Source organism: Salmo salar, chromosome 12, assembly GCF_965601325.2.
Source record: "Salmo salar chromosome 12, fSalSal1, whole genome shotgun sequence".
Taxonomy (NCBI): Eukaryota; Metazoa; Chordata; class Actinopteri; order Salmoniformes; family Salmonidae; genus Salmo; species Salmo salar.
Window position 1 is genome coordinate 1476916 of NC_138302.1, and position 19370 is coordinate 1496285.

General features: G+C 44.7%; 1 protein-coding gene across 2 annotated transcripts in view; it reads right to left on the reverse strand.

The window, feature by feature from the left end:
- Positions 1 to 19370, reverse strand: part of LOC106594745 (sodium/mannose cotransporter SLC5A10) — a 516766-nt gene that overhangs the window by 205319 nt on the left and 292077 nt on the right. For both annotated transcript variants that reach the window (XM_045690472.2, XM_045690471.2), the window contains exon 11: positions 11800 to 11907. In XM_045690472.2, the coding sequence (XP_045546428.2) occupies positions 11800 to 11907 (108 nt within the window). The remainder of the gene's footprint in view (positions 1 to 11799; positions 11908 to 19370) is intronic.

The window sequence follows — 19370 nt, forward strand, 5'->3', positions numbered from 1 at the left end:
CCCAGAGACATGACGGATACATTCTACACCACCCAGAGATATGACGGATACATTCTACACCACCCAGAGATATGACAGATACATTCTACACCACCCAGAGACATGAAGGATACATTCTACACCACCCAGAGAAATGAAGGAGACATTCTACACCACCCAGAGATATGACAGATACATTCTACTCCACCCAGACCCATGAAGGATACATTCTACACCACCCTGAGACATGAAGGATATATTCTACACCACCCAGAGACATGAAGGAGAAATTCTACACCACCCAGCGATATGAACGAGACATTCTCCACCACCCAGAGACATGACGGATACATTCTACACCACCCAGAGACATGAAGGATATATTCTACACCACCCAGAGACATGAAGGAGACATTCTACACCACCCAGCGATATGAAGGAGACATTCTACACCACCCAGAGACATGACGGACACATTCTACACCACGCGGAGATATGACGGATACATTCTACACCACCCAGAGACATGACGGATACATTCTACACCACCCAGAGATATGAAGGATACATTCTACACCACCCAGAGACATTACGGATACATTCTACACCATCCAGAGACATGAAGGATATATTCTACACCACCCAGAGACATTCTACACCACCCAGAGATATGAAGGAGACATTCTACACCACCCATAGATATGAAGGATACATTCTACACCACCCAGAGACATGACACATACATTCTACACCACCCAGAGACATTCTACACCACCCAGAGACATGAAGGATACATTCTACACCACCCAGAAACATGAAGGATACATTCTACACCACCCAGAGACATTCTACACCACCCAGAGATATGAAAGATACATTCTACACCACCCAGAGACATGACGGATACATTCTACACCACCCAGAGACATTCTACACCAGCCAGAGACATGAAGGATACATTCTACACCACCCAGAAATATGAAGGATACATTCGGCACCACCCAGAGACATGAAGGAGACATTCTACACCACCCAGAGATATGAAGGATACATTCTACACATCCCAGAGATATGACGGATACATTCTACACCACCCAGAGACATGACGGATACATTCTACACCACCCAGTGATATGAAGGATACATTCTACACCACCCAGAGATATGAAGGATACATTCTACACCACCCAGAGACATGACGGATACATTCTACACCACCCAGAGATATGAAGGATACATTCTACACCACCCAGAGATATGTAGGATACATTCTACACCACGCAGAGACATGAAGGATACATTCTACACCACCCAGAGACATGACGGATATATTCAACACCACCCAGAGACATGAAGGATACATTCTACACCACCCAGAGACATGAAGGATAAATTATACACCACCCAGAGATATGAAGGAGACATTCTACACCACCCAGAGATATGAAGGAGACATTCTACACCACCCAGAGACATGACGGATACATTCTACACCACCCAGAGATATGACGGATACATTCTACACCACCCAGACATATGACAGATACATTCTACACCACCCAGAGACATGAAGGATACATTCTACACCACCCAGACACATGAAGGAGACATTCTACACCACCCAGAGATATGACAGATACATTCTACTCCAACCAGAGACATGAAGGATACATTCTACACCACCCTGAGACATGAAGGATATATTCTACACCACCCAGAGACATGAAGGAGACATTCTACACCACCCAGCGATATGAAGGAGACATTCTCCACCACCCAGAGACATGACGGATACATTCTACACCACCCAGAGACATGAAGGATATATTCTACACCACCCAGAGACATGAAGGAGACATTCTACACCACCCAGCGATATGAAGGAGACATTCTACACCACCCAGAGACATGACGGACACATTCTACTACCACCCAGAGATATGACTGATACATTCTACACCACCCAGAGACATGACGGATACATTCTACACCACCCAGAGATATGAAGGATACATTCTACACCACCCAGAGACATGACGGATACATTCTACACCATCCAGAGACATGAAGGATATATTCTACACCACCCAGAGACATTCTACACCACCCAGAGATATGAAGGAGACATTCTACACCACCAAGAGATATGAAGGAGACATTCTACACCACCCAGAGACATGACGGATACATTCTACACCACCCAGAGATATGACGGATACATTCTACACCACCCAGAGACATGACTTATACATTCTACACCACCCAGAGATAGGAAGGATACATTCTACACCACCCAGAGACATGACGGATACATTCTACACCACCCAGAGACATGACGGATACATTCTGAACCACCCAGAGATATGAAGGATACATTCTACACCAACCAGAGACATTCTACACCACCCAGAGATATGAAGGAGACATTCTACACCACCCAGCGATATGAAGGAGACATTCTACACCACCCAGAGACATGACGGATACATTCTACACCACCCAGAGATATGACGGATACATTCTACACCAGCCAGAGACATGACTTATACATTCTACACCACCCAGAGATATGAAGGATACATTCTACACCACCCAGAGACATGACGGATACATTCTACACCACCCAGAGACATGACGGATACATTCTGAACCACCCAGAGATATGAAGGATACATTCTACACCACCCAGAGACATTCTACACCACCCAGAGATATGAAGGATACATTCTACACCACCCAGAGACATTCTACACCACCCAGTGACATGATGGCTACATTCTACACCACCCAGAAATATGAAGGATAAATTATACACCACCCAGAGATATGAAGGAGACATTCTACACCACCCAGAGATATGAAGGAGACATTCTACACCACCCAGAGACATGACAGATACATTCTACACCACCCAGAGATATGACGGATACATTCTACACCACCCAGAGATATGACAGATACATTCTACACCACCCAGAGACATGAAGGATATATTCTACACCACCCAGAGACATGAAGGAGACATTCTACACCACCCAGCGATATGAAGGAGACATTCTCCACCACCCAGAGACATGACGGATACATTCTACACCACCCAGAGATATGACGGATACATTCTACACCACCCAGAGACATGAAGGATATATTCTACACCACCCAGAGAAATGAAGGAGACATTCTACCCCACCCAGCGATATGAAGGAGACATTCTACACCACCCAGAGACATGACGGATACATTCTACACCACCCAGAGACATGAAGGTTACATTCTACACCACCCAGAAATATGAAGGATACATTCTGCACCACCCAGAGACATGAAGGAGACATTCTACACCACCCAGAGATATGAAGGATACATTCTACACCACCCAGAGACATGACACATACATTCTACACCACCCAGAGACATGAAGGATACATTCTACACCACCAAAAGACATGAAGTATAAATTACACACCACCCAGAGATATGAAGGAGACATTCTACACAACCCAGAGATATGAAGGATACATTCTACACCACCCAGAGATATGAAGGATACATTCTACACCACCCAGAGATATGAAGGAGACATTCTACACCACCCAGAGATATGAAGGATACATTCTACACCACCCAGAGACATGACACATACATTCTACACCACCCAGAGACATTCTACACCACCCAGAGATTTGAAGTATACATTCTACACCACCCAGAAACATGAAGGATACATTCTACACCACCCAGAGACATTCTACACCACCCAGAGATATGAAAGATACATTCTACACCACCCAGAGACATGACGGATACATTCTACACCACCCAGAGACATTCTACACCAGCCAGAGACATGAAGGATACATTCTACACCACCCAGAAATATGAAGGATACATTCGGCACCACCCAGAGACATGAAGGAGACATTCTACACCACCCAGAGTTATGAAGGATACATTCTACACATCCCAGAGATATGACGGATACATTCTACACCACCCAGAGACATGACGGATACATTCTACACCACCCAGTGATATGAAGGATACATTCTACACCACCCAGAGATATGAAGGATACATTCTACACCACCCAGAGACATGACGGATACATTCTACACCACCCAGAGATATGAAGGATACATTCTACACCACCCAGAGATATGTAGGATACATTCTACACCACGCAGAGACATGAAGGATACATTCTACACCACCCAGAGACATGACGGATATATTCAACACCACCCAGAGACATGAAGGATACATTCTACACCACCCAGAGACATGAAGGATAAATTATACACCACCCAGAGATATGAAGGAGACATTCTACACCACCCAGAGATATGAAGGAGACATTCTACACCACCCAGAGACATGACGGATACATTCTACACCACCCAGAGATATGACGGATACATTCTACACCACCCAGACATATGACAGATACATTCTACACCACCCAGAGACATGAAGGATACATTCTACACCACCCAGACACATGAAGGAGACATTCTACACCACCCAGAGATATGACAGATACATTCTACTCCAACCAGAGACATGAAGGATACATTCTACACCACCCTGAGACATGAAGGATATATTCTACACCACCCAGAGACATGAAGGAGACATTCTACACCACCCAGCGATATGAAGGAGACATTCTCCACCACCCAGAGACATGACGGATACATTCTACACCACCCAGAGACATGAAGGATATATTCTACACCACCCAGAGACATGAAGGAGACATTCTACACCACCCAGCGATATGAAGGAGACATTCTACACCACCCAGAGACATGACGGACACATTCTACACCACCCAGAGATATGACTGATACATTCTACACCACCCAGAGACATGACGGATACATTCTACACCACCCAGAGATATGAAGGAGACATTCTACACCACCCAGAGACATGACGGATACATTCTACACCACCCAGAGATATGACGGATACATTCTACACCACCCAGAGATATGACAGATACATTCTACACCACCCAGAGACATGAAGGATACATTCTACACCACCCAGAGAAATGAAGGAGACATTCTACACCACCCAGAGATATGACAGATACATTCTACTCCACCCAGACCCATGAAGGATACATTCTACACCACCCTGAGACATGAAGGATATATTCTACACCACCCAGAGACATGAAGGAGAAATTCTACACCACCCAGCGATATGAACGAGACATTCTCCACCACCCAGAGACATGACGGATACATTCTACACCACCCAGAGACATGAAGGATATATTCTACACCACCCAGAGACATGAAGGAGACATTCTACACCACCCAGCGATATGAAGGAGACATTCTACACCACCCAGAGACATGACGGACACATTCTACACCACGCGGAGATATGACGGATACATTCTACACCACCCAGAGACATGACGGATACATTCTACACCACCCAGAGATATGAAGGATACATTCTACACCACCCAGAGACATTACGGATACATTCTACACCATCCAGAGACATGAAGGATATATTCTACACCACCCAGAGACATTCTACACCACCCAGAGATATGAAGGAGACATTCTACACCACCCATAGATATGAAGGATACATTCTACACCACCCAGAGACATGACACATACATTCTACACCACCCAGAGACATTCTACACCACCCAGAGACATGAAGGATACATTCTACACCACCCAGAAACATGAAGGATACATTCTACACCACCCAGAGACATTCTACACCACCCAGAGATATGAAAGATACATTCTACACCACCCAGAGACATGACGGATACATTCTACACCACCCAGAGACATTCTACACCAGCCAGAGACATGAAGGATACATTCTACACCACCCAGAAATATGAAGGATACATTCGGCACCACCCAGAGACATGAAGGAGACATTCTACACCACCCAGAGATATGAAGGATACATTCTACACATCCCAGAGATATGACGGATACATTCTACACCACCCAGAGACATGACGGATACATTCTACACCACCCAGTGATATGAAGGATACATTCTACACCACCCAGAGATATGAAGGATACATTCTACACCACCCAGAGACATGACGGATACATTCTACACCACCCAGAGATATGAAGGATACATTCTACACCACCCAGAGATATGTAGGATACATTCTACACCACGCAGAGACATGAAGGATACATTCTACACCACCCAGAGACATGACGGATATATTCAACACCACCCAGAGACATGAAGGATACATTCTACACCACCCAGAGACATGAAGGATAAATTATACACCACCCAGAGATATGAAGGAGACATTCTACACCACCCAGAGATATGAAGGAGACATTCTACACCACCCAGAGACATGACGGATACATTCTACACCACCCAGAGATATGACGGATACATTCTACACCACCCAGACATATGACAGATACATTCTACACCACCCAGAGACATGAAGGATACATTCTACACCACCCAGACACATGAAGGAGACATTCTACACCACCCAGAGATATGACAGATACATTCTACTCCAACCAGAGACATGAAGGATACATTCTACACCACCCTGAGACATGAAGGATATATTCTACACCACCCAGAGACATGAAGGAGACATTCTACACCACCCAGCGATATGAAGGAGACATTCTCCACCACCCAGAGACATGACGGATACATTCTACACCACCCAGAGACATGAAGGATATATTCTACACCACCCAGAGACATGAAGGAGACATTCTACACCACCCAGCGATATGAAGGAGACATTCTACACCACCCAGAGACATGACGGACACATTCTACACCACCCAGAGATATGACTGATACATTCTACACCACCCAGAGACATGACGGATACATTCTACACCACCCAGAGATATGAAGGATACATTCTACACCACCCAGAGACATGACGGATACATTCTACACCATCCAGAGACATGAAGGATATATTCTACACCACCCAGAGACATTCTACACCACCCAGAGATATGAAGGAGACATTCTACACCACCAAGAGATATGAAGGAGACATTCTACACCACCCAGAGACATGACGGATACATTCTACACCACCCAGAGATATGACGGATACATTCTACACCACCCAGAGACATGACTTATACATTCTACACCACCCAGAGATAGGAAGGATACATTCTACACCACCCAGAGACATGACGGATACATTCTACACCACCCAGAGACATGACGGATACATTCTGAACCACCCAGAGATATGAAGGATACATTCTACACCAACCAGAGACATTCTACACCACCCAGAGATATGAAGGAGACATTCTACACCACCCACCGATATGAAGGAGACATTCTACACCACCCAGAGACATGACGGATACATTCTACACCACCCAGAGATATGACGGATACATTCTACACCAGCCAGAGACATGACTTATACATTCTACACCACCCAGAGATATGAAGGATACATTCTACACCACCCAGAGACATGACGGATACATTCTACACCACCCAGAGACATGACGGATACATTCTGAACCACCCAGAGATATGAAGGATACATTCTACACCACCCAGAGACATTCTACACCACCCAGAGATATGAAGGATACATTCTACACCACCCAGAGACATTCTACACCACCCAGTGACATGATGGCTACATTCTACACCACCCAGAAATATGAAGGATAAATTATACACCACCCAGAGATATGAAGGAGACATTCTACACCACCCAGAGATATGAAGGAGACATTCTACACCACCCAGAGACATGACAGATACATTCTACACCACCCAGAGATATGACGGATACATTCTACACCACCCAGAGATATGACAGATACATTCTACACCACCCAGAGACATGAAGGATATATTCTACACCACCCAGAGACATGAAGGAGACATTCTACACCACCCAGCGATATGAAGGAGACATTCTCCACCACCCAGAGACATGACGGATACATTCTACACCACCCAGAGATATGACGGATACATTCTACACCACCCAGAGACATGAAGGATATATTCTACACCACCCAGAGAAATGAAGGAGACATTCTACCCCACCCAGCGATATGAAGGAGACATTCTACACCACCCAGAGACATGACGGATACATTCTACACCACCCAGAGACATGAAGGTTACATTCTACACCACCCAGAAATATGAAGGATACATTCTGCACCACCCAGAGACATGAAGGAGACATTCTACACCACCCAGAGATATGAAGGATACATTCTACACCACCCAGAGACATGACACATACATTCTACACCACCCAGAGACATGAAGGATACATTCTACACCACCAAAAGACATGAAGTATAAATTACACACCACCCAGAGATATGAAGGAGACATTCTACACAACCCAGAGATATGAAGGATACATTCTACACCACCCAGAGATATGAAGGATACATTCTACACCACCCAGAGATATGAAGGAGACATTCTACACCACCCAGAGATATGAAGGATACATTCTACACCACCCAGAGACATGACACATACATTCTACACCACCCAGAGACATTCTACACAACCCAGAGACATGAAGGATACATTCTACACCACCCAGAAACATGAATGATACATTCTACACCACCCAGAGACATTCTACACCACCCAGAGATATGAAAGATACATTCTACACCACCCAGAGACATGACGGATACATTCTACACCACCCAGAGACATTCTACACCAACCAGAGACATGAAGGATACATTCTACACCACCCAGAAATATGAAGGATACATTCTGCACCACCCAGAGACATGAAGGAGACATTCTACACCACCCAGAGATATGAAGGATACATTCTACACATCCCAGAGATATGACGGATACATTCTACACCACCCAGAGACATGAAGGATACATTCTACACCACCCAGAGACATGACGGATACTTTCAACACCACCCAGAGACATGAAGGAGACATTCTACACCAACCAGAGACATGAAGGATAAATTATACACCACCCAGAGATATGAAGGTGACATTCTACACCACCCAGAGATATGAAGGAGACATTCTACACCGCCCAGAGACATGACGGATACATTCTACACCACCCAGAGATATGACGGATACATTCTACACCACCCAGAGATATGACAGATACATTCTACACCACCCAGAGACATGAAGGATACATTCTACACTACCCAGAGACATGAAGGAGACATTCTACACCACCCAGAGATATGACAGATACATTCTACACCACCCTGAGACATGAAGGATATATTCTACACAAACCAGAGACATGAATGAGATATTCAACACCACCCAGCGATATGAAGGAGACATTCTACACCACCCAGAGACATGACGGATACATTCTACACCACCCAGAGATATGACGGGTACATTCTACACCACCCAGTGACATGATGGATACATTCTACACCACCCAGAGATATGAAGGATACATTCAACACCACCCAGAGACATGACAGATACATTCTACACCACCCAGAGATATGAAGGATATATTCTACACCACACAGAGACATTCTACACCACCCAGAGATATGAAGGAGACATTCTACACCACCCAGCGATATGAAGGAGACATTCTACACCACCCAGAGATATGACGGATACATTCTACACCACCCAGAGACATGACAGATACATTCTACACCACCCAGAGATATGAAGGATACATTCTACATCACCCAGAGACATGACGGATACATTCTACACCACCCAGAGATATGAAGGACATATTCTACACCACCCAGAGACATTCTACACCACCCATAGATATGAAGGATACATTCTACGACACCCATAGACATGAAGGATACATTCTACACCACCCAGAAACATGATGGATACATTCTACACCACCCAGAAATATGAAGGATACATTCTGCACCACCCAGAGACATGAAGGAGACATTCTACACCACCCAGAGATATGAAGGATACATTCTACACCACCCAAAGACATGAAGTATTAATTACACACCACCCAGAGATATGAAGGAGACATTCTACACAACCCAGAGATATGAAGGATACATTCTACACCACCCAGAGATATGAAGGATACATTCTACACCACCCAGAGATATGAAGGAGACATTCTACACCACCCAGAGATATGAAGGATACATTCTACACCACCCAGAGACATGACACATACATTCTACACCACCCAGAGACATTCTACACCACCCAGAGACATGAAGGATACATTCTACACCACCCAGAAACATGAAGGATACATTCTACACCACCCAGAGACATTCTACACCACCCAGAGATATGAAAGATACATTCTACACCACCCAGAGACATGACGGATACATTCTACACCACCCAGAGACATTCTACACCAGCCAGAGACATGAAGGATACATTCTACACCACCCAGAAATATGAAGGATACATTCTGCACCACCCAGAGACATGAAGGAGACATTCTACACCACCCAGAGATATGAAGGATACATTCTACACATCCCAGAGATATGACGGATACATTCTACACCACCCAGAGACATGAAGGATACATTCTACACCACCCAGAGACATGACGGATACATTCAACACCACCCAGAGACAAGAAGGATACATTCTACACCACCAAGAGACATGAAGGATAAATTATACACCACCCAGAGATATGAAGGTGACATTCTACACCACCCAGAGATATGACGGATACATTCTACACCACCCAGAGACATGAAGGATACATTCTACACCACCCAGAGACATGACGGATACATTCAACACCACCCAGAGACAAGAAGGATACATTCTACACCACCCAGAGACATGAAGGATAAATTATACACCACCCAGAGATATGACAGATACATTCTACACCACCCAGAGACATGAAGGATACATTCTACACCACCCAGAGACATGAAGGAGACATTCTACACCACCCAGAGATATGACAGATACATTCTACACCACCCTGAGACATGAAGGATATATTCTACACCACCCAGAGACATGAAGGAGACATTCTACACCACCCAGCGATATGAAGGAGACATTCTACACCACCCAGAGACATGACGGATACATTCTACACCACCCAGAGATATGACGGGTACATTCTACACCACCCAGTGACATGATGGATACATTCTACACCACCCAGAGATATGAAGGATACATTCAACACCACCCAGAGACATGACAGATACATTCTACACCACCCAGAGATATGAAGGATATATTCTACACCACCCAGAGACATTCTACACCACCCAGAGATATGAAGGAGACATTCTACACCACCCAGCGATATGAAGGAGACATTCTACACCACCCAGAGATATGACGGATACATTCTACACCACCCAGAGACATGACAGATACATTCTACACCACCCAGAGATATGAAGGATACATTCTACATCACCCAGAGACATGACGGATACATTCTACACCACCCAGAGATATGAAGGACATATTCTACACCACCCAGAGACATTCTACACCACCCAGAGATATGAAGGATACATTCTACGACACCCATAGACATGAAGGATACATTCTACAACACCCAGAAACATGACGGATACATTCTACACCACCCAGAGACATTCTACACCACCCAGAGACATGAAGGAGACATTCTACACCACCCAGAGACATTCTACACCACCCAGAGACATTCTACACCACCCAGAGACATGGCGGATACATTCTACAGCACCCAGAGACATGGCGGATACATTCTACACCACCCAGAGACATGAAGGAGACATTCTACACCACCCAGAGACATTCAACACCACCCACTCACCGCTGGGCATGAGTTCGATTACCAGTTTGGGGAAGGCGATGTTGGAGCAGCCCACCTCCGCTCCGCACACGCTCAGACACTCCTCTGGGTCCACACAGCCCACCGAGTCTGGAAAACACAATTGTTACCCTGGTTTATACTGGTTATTATACACACACACACACACACACACACTCAGACAATCCTCTGGATCCACACACCCCAATTATTACCCCGGTTTATACTGGTTATTATACACACACACACACTCAGACACTCCTCTGGATCCACACCCCCCAATTATTTCCCTGGTTTATACTGGTTATTATACACACACACACACACACACACACACACACACACACACACACACACACACACACAGACACACACACACACACACACACACACACACACACACACACACACACACACACACACACACACACACACACACACACACACACACACAGACACACACACACACACACACACACACAGACACACACACACACACACTCAGACACTCCTCTGGGTCCACACACCCCAATTATTACCCTGGTTTATACTGGTTATTATACACACACACACACACACACTCAGACACTCCTCTGGGTCCACACACCCCAATTATTACTCTGGTTTATACACACACACACCCCAATTATTACCCTGGTTTATACACACACACACACTCATATTTATACTGGTATTCAGAACAGGACAGACAGACAGACAGACAGACAGACAGACAGACAGACAGACAGACAGACAGACAGACAGACAGACAGACAGACAGACAGACAGACAGACAGACAGACAGACAGACAGACAGACAGACAGACAGACAGACAGACAGACAGACAGACAGACTGTTATTCAGAACAGGACAGACAGACAGGACAGACCGGCTGATGTTATCTACTGTTATTCAGAACAGGACAGACAGGACAGACCAGCTGATGTTATCTACTGTTATTCAGAACAGGACAGACAGGACAGACTGACTGGCTGATGTTATCTACTGTTATTCAGAACAGGACAGACAGGACAGACTGACTGGCTGATGTTATCTACTGTTATTCAGAACAGGACAGACAGGACAGACTGGCTGATGTTATCTACTGTTATTCAGAACAGCACAGACAGGACAGACTGGCTGATGTTATCTACTGTTATTCAGAACAGGACAGACAGGACAGACCGGTTGATGTTATCTACAGTTATTCAGAACAGGACAGACGAACAGGACAGACAGGACAGACCGGCTGATGTTATCTACTGTTATTCAGAACAGGACAGACAGGACAGACCGGCTGATGTTATCTACTGTTATTCAGAACAGGACAGACAGGACAGACTGCCTGATGTTATCTACTGTTATTCAGAACAGGAAAGACTGGCTGATGTTATCTACTGTTATTCAGAACAGGACAGACAGGACAGACTGGCTGATGTTATCTACTATTATTCAGAACAGGACAGACAGGACAGACAGGCTGATGTTATCTACTGTTATTCAGAACAGGACAGACAGGCTGATGTTATCTACTGTTATTCAGAACAGGACAGACAGGACAAACCGGCTGATTTTATCTACTGTTATTCAGAACAGGACAGACAGGACAGACTGGCTGATGTTATCTACTGTTATTCAGAACAGGACAGACAGGACAGACTGGCTGATGTTATCTACTGTTATTCAGAACAGGACAGACAGGACAGACTGTCTGATGTTATCTACTGTTATTCAGAACAGGACAGACAGGACAGACTGGCTGATGTTATCTACTGTTATTCAGAACAGGACAGACAGGACAGACTGGCTGATGTTATCTACTGTTATTCAGAACAGCACAGACAGGACAGACTGGCTGATGTTATCTACTGTTATTCAGAACAGGACAGACAGGACAGACCGGCTGATGTTATCTACTGTTATTCAGAACAGGACAGACAAGGACAGACTGGCTGATGTTATCTACTGTTATTCAGAACAGGACAGACAGGACAGACTGGCTGATGTTATCTATTGTTATTCAGAACAGGACAGACAAGGACAGACTGGCTGATGTTATCTACTGTTATTAAGAACAGGACAGACAGACAGGACAGACCAGCTGATGTTATCTACTGTTATTCAGAACAGGACAGACAGACAGGACAGACCAGCTGATGTTATCTACTGTTATTCAGAACAGGACAGACAGACAGGACAGACCGGCTGATGTTATCTACTGTTATTCAGAACAGGACAGACAGACAGGACAGACCGGCTGATGTTATCTACTGTTATTCAGAACAGGACAGACAGGACAGACCAGCTGATGTTATCTACTGTTATTCAGAACAGGACAGACAGGACAGACTGACTGGCTGATGTTATCTACTGTTATTCAGAACAGGACAGACAGGACAGACTGACTGGCTGATGTTATCTACTGTTATTCAGAACAGGACAGGACAGACAGGACAGACTGGCTGATGTTATCTACTGTTATTCAGAACAGGACAGACAGGACAGACCGGTTGATGTTATCTACTGTTATTCAGAACAGGACAGACTGGCTGATGTTATCTACTGTTATTCAGAACAGGACGGCCAGGACAGACTGGCTGATGTTATCTACTGTTATTCAGAACAGGACAGTAAGGACAGACTGGCTGATGTTATCTACAGTTATTCAGAACAGGACAGACGAACAGGACAGACAGGACAGACCGGCTGATGTTATCTACTGTTATTCAGAACAGGACAGACAGGACAGACCGGCTGATGTTATCTACTGTTATTCAGAACAGGACAGACAGGACAGACTGGCTGATGTTATCTACTGTTATTCAGAACAGGACAGACAGGACAGACCGGTTGATATTATCTACTGTTATTCAGAACAGGACAGACAGGACAGACTGGCTGATGTTATCTACTGTTATTCAGAACAGGACAGACAGGACAGACTGGCTGATGTTATCTACTGTTATTCAGAACAGGACAGACAGGACAGACTGGCTGATGTTATCTACAGTTATTCAGAACAGGACAGACGAACAGGACGGACAGGACAGACCGGCTGATGTTATCTACTGTTATTCAGAACAGGACAGACAGGACAGACCGGCTGATGTTATCTACTGTTATTCAGAACAGGACAGACAGGACAGACTGCCTGATGTTATCTACTGTTATTCAGAACAGGAAAGACTGGCTGATGTTATCTACTGTTATTCAGAACAGGACAGACAGGACAGACTGGCTGATGATATCTACTATTATTCAGAACAGGACAGACAGGACAGACAGGCTGATGTTATCTACTGTTATTCAGAACAGGACAGACAGGCTGATGTTATCTACTGTTATTCAGAACAGGACAGACAGGACAAACCGGCTGATTTTATCTACTGTTATTCAGAACAGGACAGACAAGACAGACTGGCTGATGTTATCTACTGTTATTCAGAACAGGACAGACAGGACAGACTGGCTGATGTTATCTACTGTTATTAAGAACAGGACAGACAGACAGGACAGACCAGCTGATGTTATCTACTGTTATTCAGAACAGGACAGACAGACAGGACAGACCGGCTGATGTTATCTACTGTTATTCAGAACAGGACAGACAGACAGGACAGACCGGCTGATGTTATCTACTGTTATTCAGAACAGGACAGACAGGACAGACCAGCTGATGTTATCTACTGTTATTCAGAACAGGACAGACAGGACAGACTGACTGGCTGATGTTATCTACTGTTATTCAGAACAGGACAGACAGGACAGACTGACTGGCTGATGTTATCTACTGTTATTCAGAACAGGACAGGACAGACAGGACAGACTGGCTGATGTTATCTACTGTTATTCAGAACAGGACAGACAGGACAGACCGGTTGATGTTATCTACTGTTATTCAGAACAGGACAGGACTGGCTGATGTTATCTACTTGTTATTCAGAACAGGACAGACAGGACAGACTGGCTGATGTTATCTACAGTTATTCAGAACAGGACAGACGAACAGGACAGACAGGACAGACCGGCTGATGTTATCTACTGTTATTCAGAACAGGACAGACAGGACAGACCGGCTGATGTTATCTACTGTTATTCAGAACAGGACAGACAGGACAGACTGGCTGATGTTATCTACTGTTATTCAGAACAGGACAGACAGGACAGACTGGCTGATGTTATCTACTGTTATTCAGAACAGGACAGACGAACAGGACAGACAGGACAGACCGGCTGATGTTATCTACTGTTATTCAGAACAGGACAGACAGGACAGACCGGCTGATGTTATCTACTGTTATTCAGAACAGGACAGACAGGACAGACTGGCTGATGTTATCTACTGTTATTCAGAACAGGACAGACTGGCTGATGTTATCTACTGTTATTTAGAACAGGACAGACAGGACAGACTGGCTGATGTTATCTACTGTTATTCAGAACAGGACAGACAGGACAGACTGGCTGTTGTTATCTACTGTTATTCAGAACAGGACAGACAGGATGATGTTATCTACTGTTATTCAGAACAGGACAGACAGGACAGACCAGCTGATGTTATCTACTGTTATTCAGAACAGGACAGACAGGACAGACTGACTGGCTGATGTTATCTACTGTTATTCAGAACAGGACAGACAGGACAGACTGACTGGCTGATGTTATCTACTGTTATTCAGAACAGGACAGGACAGACAGGACAGACCAGCTGATGTTATCTACTGTTATTCAGAACAGGACAGACAGACAGGACAGACCGGCTGATGTTATCTACTGTTATTCAGAACAGGACAGACAGACAGGACAGACCGGCTGATGTTATCTACTGTTATTCAGAACAGGACAGACAGGACAGACCAGCTGATGTTATCTACTGTTATTCAGAACAGGACAGACAGGACAGACTGACTGGCTGATGTTATCTACTGTTATTCAGAACAGGACAGACAGGACAGACTGACTGGCTGATGTTATCTACTGTTATTCAGAACAGGACAGGACAGACAGGACAGACTGGCTGATGTTATCTACTGTTATTCAGAACAGGACAGACAGGACAGACCGGTTGATGTTATCTACTGTTATTCAGAACAGGACAGACTGGCTGATGTTATCTACTTGTTATTCAGAACAGGACAGACAGGACAGACTGGCTGATGTTATCTACAGTTATTCAGAACAGGACAGACGAACAGGACAGACAGGACAGACCGGCTGATGTAATCTACTGTTATTCAGAACAGGACAGACAGGACAGACCGGCTGATGTTATCTACTGTTATTCAGAACAGGACAGACAGGACAGACTGGCTGATGTTATCTACTGTTATTCAGAACAGGACAGACAGGACAGACTGGCTGATGTTATCTACAGTTATTCAGAACAGGACAGACGAACAGGACAGACAGGACAGACCGGCTGATGTTATCTACTGTTATTCGGAAAAAGACAGACAGGACAGACCGGCTGATGTTATCTACTGTTATTCAGAACAGGACAGACAGGACAGACTGGCTGATGTTATCTACTGTTATTCAGAACAGGACAGACTGGCTGATGTTATCTACTGTTATTTAGAACAGGACAGACAGGACAGACTGGCTGATGTTATCTACTGTTATTCAGAACAGGACAGACAGGACAGCCTGGCTGTTGTTATCTACTGTTATTCAGAACAGGACAGACAGGATGATGTTATCTACTGTTATTCAGAACAGGACAGACAGGACAGACCAGCTGATGTTATCTACTGTTATTCAGAACAGGACAGACAGGACAGACTGACTGGCTGATGTTATCTACTGTTATTCAGAACAGGACAGACAGGACAGACTGACTGGCTGATGTTATCTACTGTTATTCAGAACAGGACAGGACAGAGAGGACAGACTGGCTGATGTTATCTACTGTTATTCAGAACAGGACAGACAGGACAGACTGACTGGCTGATGTTATCTACTGTTATTCAGAACAGGACAGGACAGAGAGGACAGACTGGCTGATGTTATCTACTGTTATTCAGAACAGGACTGACAGGACAGACCAGTTGATGTTATCTACTGTTATTCAGAACAGGACAGACAGGACAGACCGGCTGATTTTATCTACTGTTATTCAGAACAGGACAGACAGGACAGACTGGCTGATGTTATCTACTGTTATTCAGAACAGGACAGACAGGACAGACTGGTTGATGTTATCTACTGTAATTCAGAACAGGACAGACAGGACAGACTGTCTGATGTTATCTACTGTTATTCAGAACAGGACAGACAGGACAGACTGGCTGATGTTATCTACTGTTATTCAGAACAGGACAGACAAGGAGAGACTAGCTGATGTTATCTACTGTTATTCAGAACAGGACAGACAGGACAGACAGGCTGATGTTATCTACTGTTATTCAGAACAGGACAGACAGGCTGATGTTATCTACTGTTATTCAGAACAGGACAGACAGACAGGACAGACCGGCTGATGTTATCTACTGTTATTCAGAACAGGACAGACAGGACAGACCAGGCTGATGTTATCTACTGTTATTCAGAACAGGACAGACAGGACAGACGGCTGATGTTATCTACTGTTATTCAGAACAGGACAGACAGGACAGACCGGCTGATGTTATCTACTGTTATTCAGAACAGGACAGACAGGACAGACTGGCTGATGTTATCTACTGTTATTCAGAACAGGACAGACAGGACAGACCGGCTGATGTTATCTACTGTTATTCAGAACAGGACAGACAGGACAGACCGGCTGATGTTATCTACTGTTATTCAGAACAGGACAGACAGGACAGACTGCCTGATGTTATCTACTGTTATTCAGAACAGGAAAGACTGGCTGATGTTATCTACTGTTATTCAGAACAGGACAGACAGGACAGACTGGCTGATGTTATCTACTATTATTCAGAACAGGACAGACAGGACAGACAGGCTGATGTTATCTACTGTTATTCAGAACAGGACAGACAGGCTGATGTTATCTACTGTTATTCAGAACAGGACAGACAGGACAAACCGGCTGATTTTATCTACTGTTATTCAGAACAGGACAGACAGGACAGACTGGCTGATGTTATCTACTGTTATTCAGAACAGGACAGACAGGACAGACTGGCTGATGTTATCTACTGTTATTCAGAACAGGACAGACAGGACAGACTGTCTGATGTTATCTACTGTTATTCAGAACAGGACAGACAGGACAGACTGGCTGATGTTATCTACTGTTATTCAGAACAGGACAGACAGGACAGACTGGCTGATGTTATCTACTGTTATTCAGAACAGCACAGACAGGACAGACTGGCTGATGTTATCTACTGTTATTCAGAACAGGACAGACAGGACAGACCGGCTGATGTTATCTACTGTTATTCAGAACAGGACAGACAAGGACAGACTGGCTGATGTTATCTACTGTTATTCAGAACAGGACAGACAGGACAGACTGGCTGATGTTATCTATTGTTATTCAGAACAGGACAGACAAGGACAGACTGGCTGATGTTATCTACTGTTATTAAGAACAGGACAGACAGACAGGACAGACCAGCTGATG